Genomic DNA, 27,232 nt, shown 5'->3' with positions numbered 1-27,232 from the left:
GAACTCACAGAGAGAATAACATTAATAATCCGACTTTCAGTAAAACAGAAAATATAATGTAATATTTCAAAAGCTTCCTTTAAGACCTTGAAATCAGACTGTGTTTTGTGTTTTGGGAATCACATGATGGATCCTCACATCCTCAGATGGCAGTATTTTAGATGTATTACTAAGGTCAAAAAGACAAATCGGCAAATTAAAATATAGCCGAGAGTGTACGTGTATGTGCATTACATATTCACACACACACACACACAATGTATTTACAGGGATGAAACGCACTGCCCCTCACTTTGCCATGTTGTCACAGCTTCAACAGATGATGAATTACAAGTCTTGGAAATCTTTAGCCGAGATGATCATGGCCAAATGAATTAATAATTTATGTTTGATGGAGTCTTTTTAATATTTCAGGCATAATTAATAAGCAGGGGCATCGCTTCCCCTCAACAGAGGAAATCACACTCAACGTCAACAGCAGATAAATGAGACAGCGCGTCCTGCCCTGGCTTGCTATCTCTCTCTCTCTCTCTCTCTCTCTCTTTCTCTCTCTCTCTCTCTCTCTCTCACACACACACACACACTCAGATGGATGAGACAGGAGGCCCAGGGCGTAGCCTGGCTTACTATTAGTCAAGGAGCAAGGAATGAGGATACACAGTCTCACACACACAAGTTTGTGAGTGATGTGCAGCATTACGAATGTGGAATAAAAAGAAGACGGGGAGGAGGAGTGTACATCTAAGTCCCTATTAAGTTGAAATCCAACTCTCAGCTCATAGAAAATTAATTCACAAACGGGAGAGAGACACAGCAGCACTGAATCTTCGACATGCACGCACACAGCGCTGCAGGGGGAGGCATTAGATAAAGTACAACACACACGCAGTCCCTCGAGTGAATCGCTGTGTGTGGTGGCTGGATATTATCTGCTCATAGTGATGAAGAATGGTCCCGGAGTACACACCGCTTGCTCTAAATAAACCATAATCAGAAATGCCAGCCTTTCCGGCTAATCCTTTCTCCTTTGCCTGCAGCAGGGAGGCGCTGCTGATGGGAGGCAGGGAGGGGTTGGAGTGAGGCATGGGTGCAGGCTGGTTGAGCATCCGACTGACTCCATTACACCCTCCTCCTCCTCAGCCACAGGGACAAGACGCAACAAGTTGTCCAACCTCAGTTAGAGGTAAATAGTAACAAAAATCTATAAAGAGTATTAATAATACATAGTAATTAAACAGAAATAATTACAAATGCTGATGTACAAAAAGTCATATGGATGGTAAAATCCCTGGGGACCAGATGCACAAAACTCTGTGTAGATTCAGCACTTAAACTACACTAAAATTATGTGTTAAAATATAAATACCGGTACACATGCACATTCCGTTCATCAGAATTTTTAAGCCATGTGTTCATATGGTTCCACTTTGTAAATCTCACTTACATGTGCAAAAGCCTCATTCCCACCCCCACAATGAGGGATGAAGAGTTCCTTAATCCATCAGCGTAGGTAAAAAAAAAAAAACATTGTCACTGTCTTTGCCAGAGTTTTCAGACACAAAAGAAAAATGTAACTGATACTGAAACTGAGAATCTGCATCAGGTCACAAGGTGAGACCAAAGTTTCAGACACACAACTTTTTCCAATACTTCAGAGGGGTAAGGAAGGTTTGAGATACAGTAGGCCAAATTATTATGAGTTTTTTTCCAAGTACAGGTTTAACCACAGCTGTCTTAAAGCTCCTGGGGACACGGTCAGTAGTCAATGATAGATTAATGATGTTCAGCACTGAAGATCCTAAGATTGGCCAGAGGTCTATGGAGAGCTTTGTTGGCAGACAGTCCAGGAGGCAGGTGGTGGGTTTAGAAGCAAACACCAACTTAGACAATGCTTCAAGAGAGTCTCACAGTTTGTTAGAGAAGAAAGAGCTCGGACTCAACATAATGCTCTGCTGATTCTGTAGAATCTGGAGAAGATGTTATACCTAATCTCCTCAATTTTATTTCTGGGGAAAAAATCTGAGCTGTAAAAAATGAGCAGTTGAGTATGTTTGGCACCAGTGTCAAAGAGAAATCTTGGGTTGTTTTTATTGTTATTGATTCACTTAGAGAAGTAGGCTGCTCTAGCAGTTGTACGCTTGTATTTCAACATATATATTTGAGCTTCTGATTTGGATTTGCACCATTTCCACTCCATTTTCCTGCAGGTCTCCTTCAAGGCTCATGTTACCTCAGTGAACCAGTAGACCTCTTCAACTGGCTAGTTTTAGTGATGAGACGAGTAAATGACTCCAAGAGACAAAGCTGTGGGTCAACATGTTGAGTGATGAATTAATTTAGTAGAAGTTTTGGAGGATGGTTTAACGTCACTTATAATTCAATAAAGAAGTGATTCCAGACTACAGACAAGACACAGTTAGCCTGCATACCTCAATTCCACATTTTAGCTGCACCTTATTTGTCTCACATTGGGAAAATCATGTAATCACATGCTTAAAGATGTGTGAGGTGCTACATTCTGTGTTTATACGTAAATATTAGTTTATGTGTGAGAAATTACTGGGTAAGCATCATTTGCATCTGCTGCAGGTACAGTAAAGCTGTGAACAATATTCATGATGGCAGGAACTATGAGAACTGTGAGGGCAGCAATGGACAAAACAAAACATGTCAGCTGACAACGTGTATGAGACTGAGAGTGAAATCAACCAGTCAGTATCAGTCACACACACAAAAAAAAAGGTGACTGCACCACTCATCTTTTCAGACTTGACAGAGCCAAAAGAGCTATCATGCAACTGTTTGTTGTGGGACTTTTCCTGACTAACAAAGTTGCTGTAGAAGGTAAAGCCTCCATCATTTAGGCTACAGTAACATTATACATTTTTCTAAATTCACTTAGATTCTATTAAGATACTGCTTATTCATTTAAAATGTGACACCATGTGCTTTAATTTAATAAGATAGTTATTTTACCTGTAGTGAAATACTAGGACAGTGATGTTCAATACTTTATGAACCCACCTGCTTAAAGGATCTGCTTTACTGACAGTGTCACCACTTTGAGTGACTTTAATTAGCGGAGGTTGCGCAGAGGAGACAGCTAGCCAACTGTGACACCACCCACCTGTCACTCAAACACATGTTAGCGTTGCTGGTGCCTTGTGGAAGATTTCTAATGATTTATTGTTGGTTGATTGACCAACAAAACATGAGAAAATCTTTACTTCTGTGTTCTGAGGTGAGTGAAATTATGGTGCTTTATTTATGGTAGTACCAATTAGCAGATATCAGTTTAACTAGCTAATTAGCCAGCAAATGAATCCGCCTTGGGTTACCCTTCAAGCAAGATGTCCAGATGCCCAGCTGTGCTAATGATGCTAACAGGAGCGTATGCACAGTTAATAAACTGGTATGCACAGCTTCACACATGCCCCACTTCTATGCCCATTTCAGGATTAGCGGGGAGGGGTCAAACACTGCCAAGATAGAAATAAACTCATTCTGAGATTCAAAACTGCTGTCAGAACCTGGTGGGTGACATCTAGGAGGACAGCTAGTGTAGCAAGTGGTTACAAAGAAAGTGAATATTAACTGGTACTATTGTTTGATTTTCCATTTGTCCATCCAACCAGATAAGCTTGAGCTTCTATAGTAGATAACAAAGAATGAGCAGGTTTCTGCTTCTGTAACCACTTAGATATATTTGCATGCAAATCAGAAAAATAAGAATAAATACAAAATCTACTTTTAAGAAATCTTGTTATCAGGCCACAGTATCTGTGGTTGGTGAGTACTAACACTGTGACTTAAGAAATCTTGTTATCAGGCCACAGTATCTGTGGTTGGTGAGTACTAACACTGTGACACTCCAAAATGAGTGGCTCCATCAGTGATTTTAAAGCTGATTTTGAACTAGACAGACACTAACACTCAGTATATCGCAGCATGTAAGACACAACCTAGAGAGCTGACGGTCTCCACATTAGTGTCCACATTTTTTTTTTTTTTTTACACTAATCGTGCTAATACAGGAAATTTTGTTAGCGATTTACTGATGCTCAGATCACCTTGAGCTGTGAGGACAAAATTGGCATTCAATATTTACACAGTGTCACATTTTATGTTTTCTGGAGATTGTACATCCAGAGGTCCTTCACCTCGAAAGGAGCCAGGTGATGTGGCTCAGGTATCTGATATGGATGCCTTCCGAGGACTTTAAAGGTTTTCTTGGCATATCCAACTGGAAGAAGACCCTAAGGAAGACCCAGAATTGTCCTGAGGGATTACATATAGGCCTACAATCTGAACTGGGACCACCTTGGGATCCCCAAGGAGGAGCTCAGAGAAATGTCTTGAACGCTCTGCCACCACCAACCCCAGATGATGATGGATGATCATGAACATCATGAGTGCATTACTCGGGGGAAGGTCAGGATCCCATGGGCAGATTGACTGGGGTACAAACTGAACATTATCAGTATTACTATGATTCTTATTTCTAAGGCAGATCAGGAACAATGTATTAAAGTAGGTCAATGTAAAAGTCGGCATCATTCTGGTTCCCTCGACCTAACCCTTTCATATAAAAAGTATTTTTCTCACTTCATCTTCAGCAAGTTTTTCCACAACAACTCCAAAACGCTCTTGTGGACAAGTTGAGATACACAAATTCAACTTGCTATGAAATTATCATGTATGTATGTTTTCGAGGCAAACGCATAGCCGGAAGTGAGCCGGCGTGATTTCAAAAGCACAAGAAGTTCTGAGTATTTGTTTCATGTGTCGTAATGTTACATAATTATACATGATTATTTCATAGCTTGCTGAATGTGCGGATCACAACTTGTCCATAACAGTGTTTTGGAGTTGTTGGATTGTGTATCTGATGAGTTATAGGGATAATGGCAATAAGCTCATTTGCCAAAATGTTGAACTGTCCCTTTAACTTTGTAGACTCAAATGTGAAAACGTTACAGTTTTGTGTTGTAACCACAGACTTTGTGCTGACATGCAACTAATTTCCAGGTTTTTAAGACTCATTCAGGCAAAACTCTATAGAGATATTTTTAATGAGGATCTCTCTCTATCTCGCTCTTTCTCACTCTCTCTCTCCATCTCTGAGCAATGATGTCAACAGTAAAGATCTCATTGCCAGAAGCCCGGCAGCTCAATGTGACCTACATGCTTTATCTACACAAGATGCCTTTTACTCACCTCTCACTCTCACCTCTCTCTCTCTCCCTGCCTTCCCTTCTCTCTCTCTCACACACACACACACACTCTCTCTCTCTCCCCCAATGAAGGGTCGCAGCATGAAGCAAAGAGATTACTCAAACAGGACAAAGTCATATTCAATTACAGCACAGGGATATTGGCTGTACAGTAAATTGAACAATTATGTGGCAGGGCTACAGTGGCAGATGTGCACAGGGCCCCATTTTAGTGGAGTGTGCTGTCAGCAGTGCCGGGTCATTCCATTACAGCTGCAGACTGGGAGGGAGGCCGTCACAGCATACTTATTAAACTACACACACACACACACACACACACACACACACACACACACACACACACACACACACATATACATGCACGCACACATACACACAGGCAAGAAGTGGAAGACAGTGACAGGGAAAGGACACGCAGCACCCGGTATTTATCTAACCATCTCTACAAACCACATGTTCTCTTTAATTAATGTAAATCCCTATTAAAGTGACTGAAAGTAGCTATTTATCGAGGAGGAGAACACAATGATTACATAGAATACATTAGTTAAGCACCACACCTCAGGCCTTTTAACTGCCATTATGTAATTTCTCACTTTATATAAAGCAAGAAAGTCATAGATATTAGTGACTTTGATTCAATTAGCTGAATTTGAATTTTCAGAGGAAGAACAAAAGTATACTGAAGGTTGTCAGCCAGAGGTCCTTTGCGTGTTAATGAAATTCAGTTCAAGAGTGACAAAAAAAATGGGTTCCAAGTCTTTACATTAGGGCTGCAAGGAGTAGCATATTTTACTAAATGAGTACCAGAAGGCTGACCAACGGTGACTAAACCCCTGTAGGAGGGCATACAGGTGCATCTCAATGAATTAGAATAAATGTAGACAAAATGTAGGGAAAAAATACCAATTTAAAAAAGCATTTTTAATATGGAAATGTTTGCTTTCTGATAAGTTTGTCATTTTAACACATAGCCTAAATGAAGCATTCTGGTGTACTCTGAGAAGAACATTAAGGGAACATTTGTTTCAGATAAAAAAAAAAAAGCACATTGAGTACTGACTGAGGTCCCTATCATTGTAAGGCAACAAGGCAAGAGTGGCTGGAGTGAATGAAACTTAAACTGAACTCAGTGGACAGCAAAAACAAATCTCATTTTAAATCTAGGGGTCTGGACCAGCCATCCAAGGACCCGTTCTTCTGCTGTGGGGGGGGGGGCACATGCGCTCGGACCGCGGCCACTCGGTCGAACGTCAACAACGGCCAGTGAGTGACTGAGTGAGTCCTGTCACCGGGCTCATACGCGCAGGCAGGCCAGGGTTGCCAGATAGAGCGAAAATATCCCCCACAATATTACTTTTTTTCCTTCACTGATTAGCGGGAGAGATGACCGACCTGGTTGAGAGCAGCATTAGTAAACCACAACAAAAACACGTGTGACTTGTGACTTGTTACGAGTGAGAAGGGAGGCTCTCTGTCTTCTACCTGGCGTCTCATGGCTGAAAACCAACCATACAACATCAGTGTAGTACCTGGCCACCGCCTCTGTGTTTCAGCTTTCGTCTCTGCGGCACCGTGACACAAATGTACTCCGTAATAGGGATGGACGTTCCAAGCAAAAGTACTATTCGATAATCGTAGGGTACTAATCGATTACTGTAGTAGTCAATTTGGTCACTTCACGGTGAAGGACAGAACAGTAGGAGAACATTAACACACAGCAATAGATTGCTGAAAGTTGACAACCTTGGGATTTGGAGTTACTTTCAGTTCTCTGCTGCAAAAGACAATAAAAATCTGAGGTGCTAATTAAATCAATTAAGTGTTTCAGCACACCTCTGAGTTGGAGAACTTTAGACACTAGCTTCTATTATGAAAACAATCTATTTTTGTGAGAAAAAAAATTGAAATGTAGGTCAGAGTCTTGAGTCACTCAGAATTAAACACATCACAATCAATTAAAAGATCCTCACTCGTCAACGTGTCTTCACTCCTCTCATTCTTATTTTCACATTGTCTCATTGGTGTTCACCCCCTGTCATCCTTCCCCATGTTCACACCTAATGCTTCACTGTGGCACACTGCCAGTGAATTTATTAGCACAGATGGAGGAAACAAAGACGAGATGTACTGTAGGGTGGGACCAGAAGAGGGAGGAAGAGAAGAAATAAGAGAGTTCATATCTACACACTATATGTACAAATCATCCACAGCATAGGTCCAAGTTACGCAACGGTGCTGCTACAGTCACAAAATGAAACCAGTGTTACATTACTTTAATTAGAGCTAAATAAACATTTGGCTGCTGTTTGGACTGTGGTGGGAGGGAGTGAAAATTAAGTGATATAACCAAAAGTGTCTGGTGAAGAGCAGCAGCTTAGGCTTTAACAGAACCTGACAGAGACCAGAGAATGCTGGAGTCACAAGCCGGGGCCCAACCTCATCAACTCTGAATATCTCTCCACATTACATGCAAATGTATTCTGCATTAGCAAAATGGATTTTGGGGAAATGTAATCCTGCCTTTTCCTGATTCAGTGTTTCTTGTGTAAGTGAAATGACAAAAGTATTTTGAACAGGTAGAAATAAAGGACTAAAAAGAACTGAAGACAGTGCTGACACTGGTATGGGATGAACCCGGAGTACTGGTAACAATACAAACCTCCTCTTCAATTGTTTCCTAACATGAATCCTTCTCACTGTGCAACTTCAATACTGTGTCTTTCCCTCACTTTGGGATGAATTTACCTCTGTAGCAAAGATTTGATTCAATATTGTGATGCATTTGATGACAAAATGACAACAAAGCAACAAAGGCCTCTGTATAATTATATAATGTGTTTGTTAGAACTTTCCAGAACAAAGAATCTGACACGCTTTGAATCATGTCATGTGATCAAAAGCTGCAGAACGGATACTACATTTTTAAACGTGTCTAAATGTTGTGCTCCTCTTTCAGGGCTCTGTGTGTGGTGAAATGTTTGTTACAGTTTGCTGTTCAAGATCCATTTTTTGCACTGCTCATTAGGGACAGAATGGTTTATGAAAATGCTCCAAAGGACAGTTCAACTGTCTCAGCTCGGAGCTGGTGTCTATTTTTTTTAATTATTTTATACTATTCAGTGTTTCCCCTACCGTTATGTCCCCCGCCCCCCCTTGAAAAACGGGAAATCTAGGAGCTAATCACGGTCCTGTTGGTCTGATAAAACTGTTAGAGCCCTCCACCCAAAGCACCCAAGCTGCAGACGAGTCAACCTATTCTCCCTCTGCCATCTGATTTTTAAATAATGAGCTGTAGTGCCCTTGCTGAACCAACCTGTTACAGAAGAATATTTCACAAAACATAATTTCCAGATAATAAAGTCACTAAAGTCAAAGCTGTTCTTCATTGTCTCAGTCTCTCATCTGATCTGGTCTCTATGTCATTTATTTTTTTCACTCCATGCATCTTAATATGCCGCCTTGTTTTTATCTCCAAGAAGCTCCATTTTCCAGACCTTTGTCATTTTTATCAGTTCATCTCATTTCAGTATTTCCCCTCCCTCACCCTTTCCGTCTCCCTCCGAGCCAAAACAAATCTCTGCGCTTAATTTCCCTCCATACCGTTGCCGTTCACCGTCACCATTGAGTTATGCCTTGCATCAAGGAATACAACATGTGTCAAAATACTTCATGGGCTGAAAACTCAGCCAGCTCTGCTGCAGCAGACAGCATGCTAGAGATGCCTGGAGGTATGATACAGGCCCAGCAGTACATTAAAGGACATTACTGTTAAAGCTGATGTCCCTCCTGAAGAACAGCAGGTTTTTATGTTTCTGATGTTACAGTGAAGTGATGTTACAGAAAAGCTTTACTTTCGATAAATTCTGGATATTTATTTCACAATAAAATGTTAGAGCCTTTATTTCAGCAGCTAATGACCGTCTATGTGGCACCACTAACATTACAGCTTTTCCCAATTCCCCGAACTCCAAAAGCAAAAGCAGAAGCGGCTTTTCCCTATGTGCCTCTGATTTGCTTTGATTTTATGAGCTGGTACAATCACCATTGTCCTTGAATGCTTGCAGCCCAGGGTAATGAATTCTCTTCCATTCATTACATCATTCATTCTGTTTTCTTGTGTTTATAAATTAGTTTATCACTGAGTTTCAGTGTCTGCCAACTCTAAACCAGGCCTCGGTTTTTAATGCATGTCTGTGAGGCCTTGATGATTAGGAGGAAGACTCTAAATAATCACAGTTGATGGATGCAAGTGTCTGTTAATATTAACAATGACATGACAGTAAAGTGGACTAAGCTGGACCAAGGCCCCAACAAAACCGTGCCATTAATTTATCCCAAAGCAGGAATCAAGACAGCATTTGGTTTTGAAGAAAAGTAGTCCGACACCAACTGTAGACTGTATTGGCCACCTGCTTCAACCCGCTGCCATTTTCAAAATCTCCTTCACTACAGGAAACAACAACCTACAGAGTTATATTAGCAACAATCTGAAACACAAAGTAACATAATCAACAAACATCTGGGTTTATCTTTGAGGCCTTTTCTGCACAGCTCTACATGTACAAAAATCAGTTTCCCCTCCAACATTATTTTGCTGGGGCACTGTTGCTGCCAAAGACAACTGTGATTTTATTTTTTTATTTTTAATGCAGACAGGCCAGAAGGGGTTTCTTCTCCAATAGCAGAATGACAACAGTTCAGCCAGACCACTCTCAAGCTGTGGTGAGAGGTCTGCCTATAAGCCAAGTTTCCGTTGCAGTTCTGTGCAAAATACAGGCAATATTTTAGACTCTGCAAGGAGCAAGGCGGGGCCAAGCTTCACTCTGAGGTCACTGGGAAAACAGGGGCTGCCTTGCAGGAGTTTAGTCTTTGAGCCAATGACTGGAAGCTGCAGATTATATCAGGCTGAGTTCTGTGCAGACAGGTCCTTTGGCTAGGGGACAGATAATCAGAAGCTGCCCTGTCACTGAAACTCACATGATAAATTCATGACTAATCTGGGGCAAGCATCATCCTCTAGGTCTAAAAGATGAGTTTTGGTCTCTATAGCCTTTTTCCTACATGTTTATATCCCTCACCAAATTTACAGTTTGATAAGGCTTAAAGTTGAGTATAATTTAGGGTGAGGCCAAGTGAGGCAGTGCCAAGATGGTGACAGTTGAGCAGCCCACTCTCACCTTCAATGCTATCCAGAGCTGTACAGTGCGACATACATATGTCACACGTGCTACATCAAAACATGCCTGTGCTAAGAATTAATCTGCCCTGTAGGATGGGGTATGGGTAAACAAGAAGAAGAAGCAGAGAAGTGTATCAGCTGGTCATTTGTGGAAACGTTTGTGAGCATGGCAAGTGAAACGGTCAGAGCTAGAAGATGCGCCAGCAGAGTTGTATAGGTCTGCTTAATGGGACCGCATGTGTGTGTCCGCATGTGTGTGATGATCGCAATCGCGACCAATTTGCGATTTGGAGCGTTTAGCATTTATTAGCAATCCAGCGCGACCTGTGCAGTAGCAGCAGCAGGAGGAAGAGGGCCTGACTGACAGAGAGGACAGGTGGTGAAATGCTGTTGAACACCACAATAATAATAGCCTAGTGTTATGTTTTGTTTTTCAGTGAGAGCTCAAACGAGACTGTGGCAGGACAGGACACCTCTGCCTCTGTTTCACTTTATGTTGCTGGTAAATAATGTGTTTGTGTTGTAAGAGTAGGCTAAAGTTAAATTATTTTGTATGCACTAATTCAAGGTGCAGAGCTTTAAGAGACATTTTTGCTTTTATATTTTATAAGATATAATTTTTGTAAGAACCACAATTAATAAATATAGATTATATATTTCAGTGAATAACTAATTGTTCTTAGCATTTGTTAGATAACTTTCTTTGCCCAATAAATTAAAATCATGTTGGAACCATCAATGTCTCCTCTCTTGCAGCCAGATTCTCACCTACTTTTAACCTCAGACTGTCACAATGATGTATCAGATGTCAGACTGCCTCATTCTTTCAGTTTTAACCTGAATATACAAGACATGATTGATTTTCCCAATGATCACCGTATACCGAACCGAACTGAAAACCGTGACCACAAAACCGTGAACCGAACCGAACCTAACCGAACCGTGGATTTTGTGAACTGTTCCACCCCTAGTACATATGTCACGCCTGTTATGTAAAAATGAGTTTATTATTATTTATTAAATCTTTATTTCAGACCCAAGGGGATCCATATCACCAGTTATTTAAAGTGTAATAAAGATGCTTCTTCTGCATCTGAAAACATTTCGAGTTATTATTCTATAATTGTATTACATTGTGTATATATGGATTACACTTGCTGATGTTACTGTGTAAGTGATGAGCTGCATTAATTGTCCTCTGTAGAGGTGACGGGCATTTTTAGGGTGTGCTACAACTCTCTGGTCCTGTGCTAAAAAACTGTCAGCCTCTGTAGCACTAGTGCTATGTGCTGAAAAAGTTAACATACAGCCTTGATATCTATTTTAATCTATAGGCTATGGTCTAGAGAGAGAAACCTCCAGAGTCAACAGACTGTGTAAAATGATACAGCTTTACCTCTTCTACAGAAGTAAGACACAAGGTGTTTGTGTGTCAGAGCATTGTGACCCTTTGCAAGCCCTTATAAAACTCTTGTTGACAATGACTTGTTGAAATGGAGGTTGTCACAGCGTTTCTGAAATGCAGTTGAATGACAAACCTATTTTTAGGTTCTTCTCGACTGCAGAGTCGCCTCACCTGATATATACACTTGATGGATATTATCCTCCAGAGTCCTCAATAGATGCCAAGGCTACTCAAGGACTACTTGAGAGGTGTGGAAATATTATGATGGCATCAAATCGATGCATTTTTCCCAGAGAGTGAGTCGGTTTGATCCCACATTAAACACACAGCACACTGACGCAATCATGGAGAGTACTCCTATAATGCATCACCTCTCACACCTCGCACAGACAGCTCAATTGGTTACTGCCCTTCATTTAATCACCACACACACACACACAAACACAGGAGTGTGTGCACACATGCACATCTTCAGGCATTTAGGTGATGACAATGGTAGCAATAGTGACAAGGTTTACTGAGGGGAGCTCTCTGTGTCCTTTGTGTCCTCTGAATGTGTTCTTCATCATCACCTTGCTGAACTGGTGTCCCCGCTTTCAGAGCTGCTTTAGTTTGACTGGTTGGTTGATTATGGAAACCAACATACAGTTCACTAAAATACTCAGCCAGAAGTATGTAAGAGCCTCGTTCTGCTGTGGCAGCCTTCACTGTTCTCCAGCAGGTTTTAGACCCTGGTTGCAGCCGCAGAAGCATGAGTGAGATCTAAGACTAAAAATAAAATGGAATAACAGGGTTAAATCCAGACCCTACCATGTGATGTATGTATATCTAACTTGCTGTCGCATTAACTGGTTTCTATTGACTTGACACCTAATGCTTCGTCAGACTTTGACTCATGTTCACCAACTCTTTGATCATGTGTTAACTAGGACAGATTGTGTATGGTGGTTAAATCAGTGTGTATTTGAGAAGCCTATGAGGCATCTGTTTAATGGTGATCAAAGCCAGCTTCCCCAGAGTCTGCCCCACGCTGAACCCTGATAAGGAGTAGGGACGAGCCCTGATAAACCTGACTTTTATAACCATGTTGGTCTGAATGGGTTAAAAGTAATTTAGTGTAATGTGCCATGACACTTTTTTTGTCACGGTGCACCACTGATTATAGCTTGAAACCTGTTAAAGTGGAGTCAGTTTTAAGAAATCCTATTCTGTCCAGATTAATAAAGAATTAATACTGTATGAAAAAACTGACAGCTTGGGGCGGTGTTTGGCTCGGTTGGTGTGTTGAGGCTGCGGTCCTCGCTGCAGGCGGCCCCGGTTCGAATCCCAAATCGAGCGGCCCCGTCTGATTGTCATTCCCCCTCTCTCAGCCTCCCATTTCCTGTCTCTCTCTCTCGACTCTCATGTCCAGTAAAGGCAAAAAAAAAAAAAAAAACTGACAGCTTTTAATTGACTCTACATACAGTGTTATCGTAGTTGTAAAAGTATTTATTGTATGGATATATTTATTTATCTTAAATCAAATATTTAAAAAGAATGAGATATGAATTCAATTGTTTGGTCTATGCAGTTGCTCTTTTTGTATGTGCAATAATAATTAAATTTCAATATATTATATTTGTAATTAATATTGGATATTAATAATAACATGAATAATATACAGTATAATAAATAATATACATTTGAATAAAAAATAAAATTTTAACTTGCAGTTGTTTCTACTGTGTGAATAGGACATTGGTCTGTCAAAACACATGACATTTCAACCAACTTTATCTACTTACATTAGAATAGAGAATAGAATAGAATAGAAAATACTTATTAATTTATTAAATAGTTATTAATCCCTAGGATTGAGCTAACAGCAAATAAAAAATTGTATTTTGCCCACATAAAGACACTAGAAACACTACATAAGTACCTGTTTTACTTCTTAGCCTTGGCGCCGACTGAAGACATACCTGTATAAGACCGGTACAGCTCATTGAATATGAAGGAGATTTTGAGGACACCGCATTTTCTAATTTCCAAACATGGTGAATAAAGACCACCTCGTGCAATGGTTGGTGGTTTCTGCTGGCCCCCCTCCATACTGGCGACAGAGGTCAGAGGTCATGTGTGGAACAGAGCCCCTGAGCTGACAGGGATTTAGTGGCACTTCAGCAGAATAGGCTGAGTCATCCAGCTGAAGGGACAGAAATATATTTACTTCCTTCAGCCGAGTCCGGATACAAAGTATTTTTGTAAAAATCACAATAAATTAGCGACAGTGAGAGCGTTCTTTGAGAAAAGAATATCTCTGCCCCTGAAGTGTATGGCATTTGATACAAATGCATACAGAAGACAGGAGCAAGGAGAATATTAGGGGGGAGTGAACAACTATCTTGATGAGGGAGCATTTCTGCTCCGCCCGCAGAACTGTGGTCACACAAGCATGGGACTGTGACAAGCCTTCACCTGACCCTCCCCATACGTTCACAACAGCTTGACGCTCACTTACTCGTCAAGGTGACTGACAAAACTGGCATGTACACAAATAAGAGTACGCACACCTTCCACCCCAACCACCTCCTGGAGACAAAGCTGTCATTAATAATGCGGCACTTCATTTCAAGAAAACATGTTTGAAAAATGATGCTAAAGTGGGCCAGAGCAGGCAGCTACATGTGAAGAGAGAGAGAGGAAATGGAGATGGACTGGTGACTAGCCTGGTAGCTAAAGCTAAAATTATATTTTCAGCATCTGCAGAGGCACGAGGGTGTTGGGGCGGGAGGAGGGGCATATGAACTCCACCATCTGCCCATGTCTGTGAGGGTCCTGCAGCCCAAAGGTAGCCTGTGTATGAACAGATCAGAGAGTGTGTCAGCTGTGTTGCTCTGACATGTAAAATCAGACATGTTGCACCGTTTCACCCGAGCAGTTACTCACTTCTCTAAGCTAAGCTAAAGTAGGCTAACAAAGCTAACATGAATTTCTCTAAGAATGACTGCCTCTTTGTGACAGTCAGACTGTTGGTAGATTACATTTTCTCTTGGAAAGGTAATGTAAAAATATAAGGCTGATATTATTCTTACTGGCTCCAAATACAATGAAAACACTTAATTAGTCTATTTTCCACCTCACAATAGTTTGTATTTTATCAGTCTGCAGTTTTAGCAGCTGCTTCATCTACCTTTGGTTTTTGATCGTTCAAATATGTCTGTAAATATATTTCTATCACGTAAAAAGTCTCACAAATAAACTTTGCTTTTACAATTTATGACTAAGTCTCTGTTACAAGGCTCTGTTACATGGGGATTTAAATTTTCAGATGTGAAAAAAAAAGACACAAAGACAAAACCACTTACTGTCAGGCTAATAAAATTGCTTTCCCTCGTGAGTAAAATGACTGTACAACATATCATCAGCTTCCATCTTCATTCACCCACTTCAAGGCCGCAGCAGAGTCCTTAGAGCCTTCTGATGGCGGCTGGTGTTGAATGGTTAAACAGCTCGACAAGGAGCGCACAAATTAGTTTCGTCTCTTGCGTCAATAGCGAGCCTTGACATTGTGCTGAAAATTAATTTCCAATCAACTGTGCGTGTGTGTGTAGAATACCGGGGGGAAGGGAATTTTTTATTGCCGACATGTGGATTGTATCATGGATGGAAAAAATGAAGGGTTTTCATAACAGGCTCTATAAAACGGGCAGGAGGAAAGGGCTTTGACCTCACTGACACCGACTGACACAGTCAGCCCATTGCAAAAGATGGCCTCCTAAAACTATACAGCAGAGCACTTGTAATTATATGGAATGGGAAACATATATCATGGTAACGGAGGTATAGTATATTATATGGTTTATATAGCAAGGCTTTGGCCAATAGAGCTTCAATGAGGTTAATGTCAGCTGTAAAACTTCAGCTTCATGACTCGCAGTTAATATAATTAAAGTTATATTCATATGATAATCATTTTTGATTCATCTGATTACAAAGTCACTTGATGGCACCATCACTTCATATCAATAATTAGTGAATGACAGTATAGATAACGCACCAATAAATCTTCATTAGTGTTATAATTACTACGTAAGAAAACTGCATATACGAGAATATGAATAAGTAATTAGTATACCGTAATTAGTTTTAGATATTGACTGATTTACTCATCACATGATCAAAATGTTGATCTATAGTAACCAACCTTATCTAACTCACGGCCCCCTTGAAAATCTCAAAAATGTAGGCAACCCCACCTCACCCCATAATGACAAGCTTTTTTTTTTTCTTTTTTTTTTGATGATGATGATTGAATTTTCAGGACTGAATGGAGTCTGAGTCTCCACAGTAGCTTATCACAGCAATATGTAACTTTTTACAATATCTTTTAGATTTTAACCATGGTGACACTTTTTAATTTCACATGTCAGTGTTGTGGTTTCCTGACATTTTTTAGCCTTGTTTTGTTTTTGTTTACCAGTTTAAATCACCTGGTCTGTTATGGAGAGGCAGACATCTCTGTGAATTATTCTGCTACTAGTAAAAACCTGCAGAACATCTGGCTGATACGTTATTAAGAAAACAATCAAAATTGTTAATTCAGAACAAACTCAAAGTCAAAACAAATGTTAACTCAGTCCCAAACCGTTTACTGACGTCTCTGGACACCTTAAAGTGTCTGTGAATCACCGACTATAATGTAAAATTGCTTCACAGTGTTTCTACAGGTAGGTGAAAACCTCCTGAACAACCGACACTGAAGGAACAAAGAAGAGGGGGGAAAAAGGCCATTCTCAAAAACAGATGGAAGGAAAACCACAGTATTTCTTGCTCCAAATATTAAAAGATCCATGAGGCCTCATTACAAAGAGTTAAAGCATGAGCCCATAGTTGATTAATTGATCTACAATATAGTTTGGATTTCACCTGCTGAATATTTCACTAGTTTCACACTCAATATTCTCGCAAAGCATAATCTAATGGTCTTGTCTCTTACTTTGCTGTAGCCTTCAATAGAGGTGACCTTGGATAAAATGACTGTATTAATCATCATGGATTACCACTCTGTGTCATACATCACTATTTTACAAAACATTCACAGTTGATATTTTCATATGTTTTCATATAATAATTTCCCTTCTTGGAGGAGGGCACACATGAAGTACATTACAGATGAACTGCGATCCTGCAGTGAGAGGGAGACAGTGAGTCTTACTCTGTCTCTTTGTCTCTGCTAAGATAACACTTGATTTGGCAGCACTGTGTTAATCTGCCATTCTGATCAGGCAGAGGGCAGAACAGCCATAGCCCGCTGAGGTCCTGATTTGAGTTTGTCAGACCTCTGGAGGACACGATTAGAGCAAGCTAATTAGGACGGACGGAAGTTTAGGAAACTTTGGAGTAAAGAATCGGAGAAGAGAGAGCAAGAGGGAGTGTGTGCGTGTGTGTGTGTGTGTGTGTGTGTGTGTGAGAATCGGAAACCCACTGTACTTGTGGAGTCCAACAGCACAGTGCATTTAGTAACAACTAAAATACACTGGAATTTACTTTGCTCTTTCTGTTAAAGGTCTCTAGAAACCATTAGCGTTAGCTGACACAGCAAACACAACACAAGGATGCATGTTGAGAGCTGGGTGGGCATGACAGATGATTTCCTTTTGGGTCTTAATGGACTCCTAGCCTGATCCCCATAATGTCTATATGGCAGCTTTACATGTAATTTATATTGTGCTCATTTGTTATGTGCTTGTGCTTTGTAAAATTGCTTTGATTTCAGTATTAACATCCATCCATTGGCTATTATCCATGAAAGGTTATGGGGGGCCACCAAAGCCCACATCCTCACATTCTCACCTGTGGGTAATTTATCGAATTAAGTGTGCATATCACTGGACTGTGGGAGGAAGCCACTATGGTGCGGGGAGAACATGCAAACATGGACATTTTTGTTTAGCACTTATGGTTCCACTCCACTGAGGCTGCTTTACAGCCTCAACAAGTTTGGTGTTAGCTACACAAGAACCAGTTCTCCAGGACAACAACTTGCAGCCCAATGGAGGTCCCTCCCAATGGACAAGACAACCTGAAGCAGGACGAGTCAGGCAGAGACTTAACATTCAAATCCAAACACTTCCATAGACCACTCATTAAGAACTATAGGAATGCTCAAACAAATAGTCTATATGAACAGAGCAAAAGGTGAGATTGGTGGTGACACAGTTTGGATTGTGTGTCAGGGATCAACAAGCAGACAAAAATCCAAAAGAAGTGTCAAAGCAGAAGGATATGAATCACAACTTCACAAATTTGAAGATGACTGACCGGACTGATTTTAGGTATTATGTACAGTATGTCTTGTGTGTCCTGCATGTCGTGTGCGGATAATGTAATTGATGTATCCCTGGATAAAAAATTTGTTGATGTGCAACCGAGAGGCACATGCGTCAGGGTGCAAAACAAATTTCCCTTCCGAGACAAATAAAGATACCTTGAACCTTGATTCCACCCAGGGGACTGATCATCTGGCGAAATCACCCACCACTTTCTGGGTGTAAACAATTAGGGGTCAATAGGAGCCCAACAACACATGTTTGCCACAGGTTGAATACATTTTGAGCTGAGATAAAACTTTTTGCAATACAATAATGGTTCAGGTCCACAGTCTCTACTGTAAAATGACAGTAATGGGAAAAGTTCCCTGCTAAACTTATACAAGATTAGTCAGTAAATCACAGGCTGAAAGAACTTTCCTTTAAGTCTCTGTGGTTCCTACTTTGACATAAAAATAAAATAACCACCAGTCTTTCGGCCCGCTGCCTCTCGATTGTTTTCCTCTCTTGCCTGGATCCTGCCCACCGTTGCATCAGCATCTTATGTAAGAGCTGCGACCAAACACAAGCATGGGGACAGCAGGGGAGCATCGGTAGATCTTATCATCAGCAGCGGCAACGCTAAGTGAAACTGTCACTGGCTCTGTTTTTACCCACATGCTCCTGCGCTCTTGCAGGCACAACGGGCAACCAATTAGGGTTAGACAAGCGAGCGGAAATATTGAAATAAATAAACTAAAAGATCATTTGTGGCCTGAGGCTCGCGTTGCTTGCATGGTGAAAGATTAATGCTGCCGCTCTGAAAAACGAAAGGCTCCAAAGGGACAGCGGAAGTGGCTTTTTTTTTTTCCTCTTCTGAAGCACTGGTAAAATAAAAAAAAAAGGCCTGGAGATGCCTCCGGGCCAGAGGAGCACCAAGGAGAGATGAGGAGGAGAGTGGCTGCGAGAGGAAGAAAAACAGACGCAGAGAAAGAAAGAGGAAGGCAAACATATTGCACTGACAGTGGCACATAATTGCTTTCACTCTAAAAACACACACCCACACACAGCATGTTCTAAATCACACAACTAGCCCCTACACTGTGCCGCTGAAGCCCCTCCAATTACTAAAATCTCTAATAGCTAACCATGAACCCCCTGGAACACAGGATCTTTCTGAATAACTTTGAGATAACTAACTTAACTAGCACTGAGAATGTGCTAATAAGGTTCAAAAAGTCATTTCACAAAGTTAATATCTAAACATCAAAATAGCACCGTGCTGTTAAGGCAGACACGCTTTTGGGTTCTCCCTCTCTTATACAGTAGCATGATATATTGAATTCTGTGCATGTATATGGTCGACAGAGATGCAAGAAAGAGAGTAGATGTCAAAGTGACTCATTTATTAGCACAAACACCACTTTCCTCATGCTCTCATGAAACGCTTCATTGGGGGTCTCATCTTACTTCCTGGAAATATTTACGCAAATATATTCCTCTGTGCCACCTACCTGCAACCTGGACCGTGACCTTGCCACCCGCTGGGAGCTCGACACGCCTCCGCAACGCAAAGAAAAAAAACATAAGAGCTGCAGTAGCCCATTAACTCAATCCATGCCCTGCTTTCTGTCTCTCTGACCTTCGACTTCTCTCTTTCTCTCTCACTCACATGCACAAACTCATTGACACTCCGCCCACCTATCAGATCAGTTAAAAGCAACACCGCATTCGACTTTCTTTGCATTTTAAAGCAGGATGTGAGATCCAATCACAGCTGGTGAATCATACTGCATATACGCAAGCATCAGCAGGTGTACACAGACAGACCTGGAGCTGAGCGCTGTGATGAGATCGCTGAAGACACAGGTTAATACCAGGTCTGAACAGGGTCAAATATTTGTTGACCACTGCACATGAGGTAATCAAGACATGGGCAGGTACTGTTGCAGCAGGCCCACTGCGCTCTGATTGGTCACCATCAGCCAGCGCAGGGAGGTTGGCCTTCAAGAGCTCTGAGCATTTCAGACACAGTACAATGTAAGATGCACAATATAAGAACTAGTTATATAGGAGTATTCAGTATTCCCGCATGAATACAATGATGTTATGAGAGATGGCTGTGCAAAGCTGTCAGACAACTACAGTTGTGGAGTTAATGGTATTGTTCAAGTGACCGACAGCCATGTGTCACATCTGAGACAGCCGGCCATGTCCATGGAATCCCACCTCTATCTCCTGTTCAGTTACAATCACAATCATTTCCTATGCAAGAGAAAACAATGTTGTGTGTATGAAAGTATGAAGGCATTGAACAACTGTGCACCAGGTTGCATGCATCATATTTTTTTATATTTTGTGGAAGATCTTCAATTGTTGTTATCATTCCTAATTTGCTTGTTTTTTGTCTGTTTGCGTGTTTTCTTAAACCATAGTGGAGAGATCTTTAATGTGAATGTGAAGTGCATCACAATGGTTTTAGCTTAAGAGATCAAACAAAATCTGCAAGAGATGCAAATACTTCTGACAGAAAGAGAAAGTTAGAGCTCCAGAGTGGTGATGATGAAATTTGTCGGTTGCACTGATGAAATTAATTCTTTGTAAATGTGCATCCTGTAATAGGCAAACATGGAGGAAGCTGATTTTACAGTTAAGCTCATGTCTCTCATCTTTAAGCTATAGCCGCCTCGTTTTCTCTAAATGAATAGCACAAATCAGGACATTCAATAACTTCACATGTTCAGGATCATGTTGGTCTGCACTGGTGCATACACACAGTATATCATCCTTATTGCCATCTTTTCATATCACTGCAGTGCTTAACGCTGGCAAACATCAAGTATATTTATCTCTTGAATTATGAACTCCATCGCATTTGAATTCCTGTGTGACTTACTTTCTGGTCTCAATGATTAAGTCTCCTTTTAGAGCCACATGACAGTGTGTGGGCCTATGGTGAGTTGGATTATCATATTCAATGTATGTAATTACTGGTATTGCTTCTATGTTTACAGAACTGATGACAGTCGTGTCACTGAAATGTGCCCTCTTTATGCAGTTTGTCAGATTTCTGTATGTTTTCCTCTTTGGTTTCTTTTCTTGTGATAAGGTTTTGAAGCGACACACCTGAAACATGCCTCTTTTTGAATAAATGAAGAAAGACTGAACAAAAATCCTCTGCTGCTTCAAGACATTCCTAAAATAGGTGATGCTATGCTACATACATCTGCTGCCTAATCCAGTGTCTGTTTGGTGTGGTGCGCATTCAGTGGCTCACAAACTTGTGGGAGTGTTCAGAGTCAGAACAGTCACAACATGCTACCTATTAAGCATCTAATCATAGACCTTTCAGCTATTATCTGTTTCAGTATCGCACAGGGAACCTGGCAATAGACAAATCTGAAAATGGAACAATAATTTCTCGGGATAAGTCTGTTTGCTTGTCCTTCTCCAACTTTTTGCTGTTATTGAAGAATTTCAAGATTTCTAAATGTTCTGCACACAACACAGTTTCCTCAGTGGAGAAACTCAGAGAGAAAGTACACAAAACACACACACATACCTGAGTAGGCCCAATAGGTCTCCTCGGCAGCAGCTCTGCGAAGTCGAATACCACCATCACCGGCTGTGGCTCTGAGTACAGCGTGGACAGGGGCTCGGGACTCAGCCTGGCTTCCTGTCAGTGCTGCAAGGGAGAAGAACATGGGGACAGGAGGGTCAGCATGAACAGCAGCAGACTTGCAGCAGCACTTTGAGCCCTGGCTGGATATTTACTGGGCAGGATGACAGCCAACTGTGTCCTCAGCTGCTTTACCAAGCCAGCTGCGCCATAATAACATGCATAGCAGGAAAAAAGGTCAAAAACAAAGACAAAAGACTTGCTGCGCCATGGAACTTCACTGACTCCCAAAAGAGAGGCTACTGAAGCCCTGAGAGGTATGGTTGTTTTAACATCTTTTTTTCCCTTTTAGTATTTATGAAAACAACCCTAAGAGGCAAGTGGAAAAAAAACATTGAAACAGAAATGAATTTGCCTCTCAAGGTTTCAAGTGAACCAAAGATTGTTCTACGTGATCATAAAGAAGTGTTTAGTCTTGTACAATACTGATGGTGTGAAGAATCTAATTTACAGTAGCTAAATGTAGGCACATTGTCTGTGGTACGAACACTGGAAATATGGGCCAGTGTTTCCCATACACAGACCAACGTGTGGCGCAGCGCCACAGAATAAAGACAAAGTGCCACAAATAGTTTTTTTTTTTTCGGTGCACGGTAAAAACGAAACTTATCAACCAGCACTTCCAGTGTTTCCCATTAATTAATGAGTCTGTGGAAGCCCGCCACTCTCTCTTGCACGCTGGCGCACACAGACACACTTACACACACACAAATACGGGCACATGGACAGGTCTCACTGTAACAGTAATAAACAAATGCGCTAAATCGCACTAATGTGTTCAAATTGACAACACGCGGCTTCATAAGAGTGAAATGTAGGTGGCATAGCTTTAAGAACTGGGAAATTGGTCAAATTGTGCATGCACAATTCCCAGATTGCAGATGGTGGACACTGGCGTCAATAGAGGCTTAAACAGGAACTGTGTGCCCTGGAGCCCTGAAAGGTTAGACAGTGTCCTCAGACAAAAAACATTAAAACACAAACATTGGTACAATGTTTTCTTTATTGACATAATCGTATAGGTGCAGCATGCAGTCTGTCTATTCTTACCATTCTACTGTCAGTCTCTACATATCATTGTGTTTTGATGCATCTTTGCTTTGGGGCATTTTCATTGTCTAGTTTTGTTGCTCCTTAAATCTCCTACAATTGTTCAAGCAGTTTCATTTTCGGTCATGCCTGCCCCGAGGAGATGTGGTCAGCAGAGAGATAAAACTGATTTGTCAAATAAGTTCATGGAATAAAAGCTGGAACTGAACGTAACCACATCAAATCCTTTTAATACATAATAAAAAAGGCTTCTTATGGCGAAGCTTCAAGCGCTTGGCTTTCATTAGGCTACACAAAACAATTTCATTAGTATCAAAGAGAATGATCTTTGGCGGAATAGTAAAAGTCATGAGGTTCACACCGTTCAAAAAACATACAGTCCCCTCTCACAGTCAGGCACATTACAGTACAGCAGCATTTCTCATGCATTTCATTTGGGAGTGGAACGCTCAAATGTGTGAAACTTTAAATCGCCTCCTCACAAGCTCAGAGACCCTCTTGATCCCCACCACAGAAAAGGCAGAGATGGAACGCTTGGCCTCTTTAAAGTGGAGGACAGTATTTCTGACAGCTTCTCTCCCACTGGCTCCATGGTGCCCTGTGATTTTGGCCTTTTAAAGATCTTTCACAGGGCAAAAAGGCAAAAAAAAACATGCTAAAAGAAAAAAAAAACTTAAGTTTCCTTTAGACCTGCTCAAGGCCACCTTTAACTTTCCATTCAAAGCATGCCTGACGAGCCTTAGCCAGAGTACATGAAAAGTCCAAGAGCAATAGTTATGTTTCTCTTTTATTATTGTTTTTTTAATTTATTATTATTTCTTTTACTGTATACTCACACAAAATTTGGAGCACACACAAAGGGAGGAGGCTAGCTGTCAAAGAGGTGGGAGAACACTCCTGATCACCCTGCAGCCACCTCAGTGGAGTATGGCACCTCTTTCAAACCACAAAACAGGGCAATTGCCACCATGCTAAAACAAAGTCTAAATTGTTTACTTGCATGATAATGTTACTGTGGACTGTATGGGCAGGACTTCACGTTTTAACACATTTCTCTAGCAGTAACAGATAGCCTACATGAAAGTTTCAACCAATTTTAGCTCAGTTGCAAGTTTAACAAATACAATTGTGTATTTATTTTGCTGCATGCAAAGGTCGCATTGGAGCGCTAATTGATCGCAATGGATTTTGAACTGTTTGGGGCCAGCCCTACAAAGAACAACCCAATGCAAAGCAAAACTTTGGTTTATGTTGCGTCTGTCGTATATCACATTGCCGCCAGTATGAATGGTTTTGATTTTGTGTCTCTTTGTGTGTAAGGGCCTATAGGCTTAAAATTATTATTTCTTTGTTACTGTGAACAACGACTGCAACTACGAAGATAAAGAGAAACATTAAGACTGGAGGCACTGGACGAGTCTGAAATCTCTCTGGGCCTGTGTGCTGCTGTCTGGTTTTGTCATATTAGTTGTGGGCTTGTTGATTTTTTCTCATTGTGTGTCCACGGTTTTCAGAGCTCATCCTCAGTTTTACCAGTTCAAATTCCTCTACACAGTTCACTCTTCACTCTGGTGACTTTCAAAAGTGTTATTTGATTTTCTGACCTTACTGGGCAGCTATACTCTTGGTGTGGACCGAAGACTTCAGACTTTTTACTTTGTTAAAATTTCTCTGAAGTGTCTTTACTGTGATATTTCAACCGAGAGTTAAACTGTGTTTTCAACAGGAGTTCATCAAGGTCAGAAACCTGTAAAACTGAGAGCCACAGACCTTTAATATTTAGAGTCAGTTCTGTGACACTCAGTCCCCTCACTCCACATATAAGATGTGACAGCCGAGTGTCTGCTGGTGTGAATGTGAGAGGAAGCTCCTAACCTGACTGGTGAGCACCAGGCAGCTGCTGGAGCCCAGAGCCAAACTGCTGCTTCTCTGTTACATCTCAGTATACAGGAACAACACAGTGTGTGGGTGGTGAACACACTGACACCGACACACACTTTAACATCACCACTTCTGGACTCATTGGACTTTGTTTCTGTTGTGGTGCCAGCACTGAACAAAAGGTCAAACTTTAAGCTGCTACGTGTCGTGTTGGAGAGGGAGTTGTTTCAGTGCTGTGATGACCCACGTCTGAAAACGGAGGAGGCTCCATTTACAGAAATTAACTGGGAAACAGGTCAAAGACCAAATTTTCATCTGACTTTTAATGTACAGGGTTCATTTAAATGTAAAATGTGCCTGAACTCACTCACCTGTTCATTCAGTCACTGGTGGGGAGCTACTGGGCTTTTCCTTATTTTCTGTCACATACCTCATGTTCATATTAAGCGTGGCCATGGATTAGAGCCGTTATCTTTAGTTACTAGTTGCTCAGGTTTACAGTTTGCCTTCAGAGCCTTGACACCAGTAAAATGGAGCTGGATCACTGACACCGACTCTGGAGAGAGAGCAGGCTTTTATAGAAGCTAGGGATGCAACGGTTCTCGGTAAAATACCGAACCGTTCGGTACGGCCTGCACGGTGCAATACGCTCTTGGACCGCGGTATTTCAGATTCAGCTTGCATCAGCTCTTACTGCTTGCTGTGCCGTGTGTGTGTGTGTGTGTGTGTGTGTGTGTGTGTGTGTGTGTGTGTGTGTGTGTGTGTGTGAGAGAGAGAGAGCGAGAGAGGGGAGCTCTACAAGGAAATACTATAAATAGTAGTAGCCTAATATTAGAAATAATATAAATTTTAAACATTATTTGGGGAGAAAAAAAAGTTCTCTGCACAAAACACATACCGAAACCGTACCGAGAACCGTGGTCAAAAACCGAGGTACGTATCGTACCGTGGGCTACCTGTACCGTTGCACCCTAATAGAAGCCTGAGCTAATGCTGCTTGTTTCAGTCAGGGCTCAACTGAGGGGTAAAACAGGCAGTTAGAGGTAAATAAGGATTTAATTTGAACTGTGAGTCGTGCTCTAGTGGAGAGTTGCAATAAAAACACGGAGCTGGAAATTAATACATCGACTTCAAGTGAACATTGAAAAGTGATTTCAGACACGTATCAAAGACAGAGGTCTTGTTCTACATCTGTAAATCTGTCCATCTTTAAAATGTGATGTGTTGCATGATGGGACAGAAAGTCCATGCAGTGCAGACAACCAAAAACATTTCAGCTGGTCACAGTAGCACAGTTTTGGCTGTTTGTGAGAACAGCAGCAGATGTCACAGTAGTTAAGGCTCAGCTAACATTAGTCAATAAACCAGTGGTTCTCAGATCTAAGATCTTCAGGCTCTGTCACTAGTGGGACTTCTGTTTGTACCTTTTGTTGTAACTGCTGCTGTGTGAGCAGAGGCAGCACTGATTGTACAGTGTACCAGTAGAGTGCATGTGGTCCATGCCAAAAGAAGGCTGCAAACTGACCGAGCTTGTGTACATGAGGATGTTATCCAGCCAGGCCCACTCCCTCATCTCTTCATCCACACACAGGCAGTATAGCAGCGAGGGGTGGGGGTTGGGTAACTAGGACTGAACAGACAAAACTTTGATAAGCCTCAAGTTCATCCAGTCATTCATAAAAGTCAGCGACTTTTAGCTGTGCCACCATTCATCCATTCATTCAAAGGCCGGTTTTGTTGGACTGCACCAAAGAGCGAACTTGAATCTGACATTTTATAGCCACAAGTAATGTTTCCATGGTGACTGTCACCTGAGACCACCATAAATCCACTGTGGCACCATCAGGAAGTTGGAACCATAGCCAGCTGTGATTATGTGAACACAAAAGTAAGTAAGTGTGTGTGTGGTGTGTGCGGTGGGGGTGGGTGTTTTGATGCAGCGCCTGACATGTAATGTAGTTTCCCCATTGACTTATAATGTTCCCCCGTTCGTGCGCACGTTCACATGTGATGAATGCTGCACGGCGGTAATCACACAATGCCTTTTTTTAACTAACGCACGCGTGAAGATAATAGAACATTTTTGTAAGCCCACACGCACGCGAAATGATGTGCGCAAACTACGTCAAGCGTAACAAGAAGCTGCGTACTACTGACAGCGTGTGCACGTCCGTCTCTCACTGTTTGACAAATGTTGTTAAGTGTTCACACGTGCTTGCATTTTCTGATACTACACGACTGGAAGTTTATGTGAGTGATCCCTAAAGTGTGTGTGTGTGTGTGTGGGGGGGGGGGGGGGGGGGGTGCGTGTGTGTGTGCGCGTGTGCGCGCGCGTGTGGTCGTCTGCCTGTGAACACCAGCCAAACCTGAAAGCAGACATCAATCACATCCTAACGGAACCTAAAAGTCTCCAGCTATTTGAGAGGCATTGTGGGAAAGATTTAATGGCTCAGGATGAACAAAGGGTACGTCTTAGTTTCAATGACACACACAGCTGCCACCCCCCCTCTT

At 41.5% G+C, this 27,232-nt stretch overlaps 1 protein-coding gene across 1 annotated transcript in view; it reads right to left on the bottom strand.

Annotated features, from left to right (window-relative positions):
• Positions 1-26,294, bottom strand: part of LOC310985656 (receptor-type tyrosine-protein phosphatase gamma-like) — a gene marked incomplete at its 5' end in the record, with an annotated part of 340,997 nt that extends 314,703 nt beyond the window's left edge. Inside the window, 2 exons of the mRNA XM_083971275.1 lie at positions 21,674-21,796; positions 26,201-26,294. Of these exons, the coding sequence (XP_083827401.1) occupies positions 21,674-21,796; positions 26,201-26,294 (217 nt within the window). The remainder of the gene's footprint in view (positions 1-21,673; positions 21,797-26,200) is intronic.
• Positions 26,295-27,232: the final 938 nt, after the last annotated feature.

Source organism: Trachurus trachurus (genome assembly GCF_905171665.1).
Source record: "Trachurus trachurus genome assembly, chromosome: 5".
Taxonomy (NCBI): Eukaryota; Metazoa; Chordata; class Actinopteri; order Carangiformes; family Carangidae; genus Trachurus; species Trachurus trachurus.
Note: the sequence above shows the minus strand (reverse complement) of the source record. Positions and strands in the feature narration are given on the sequence as shown.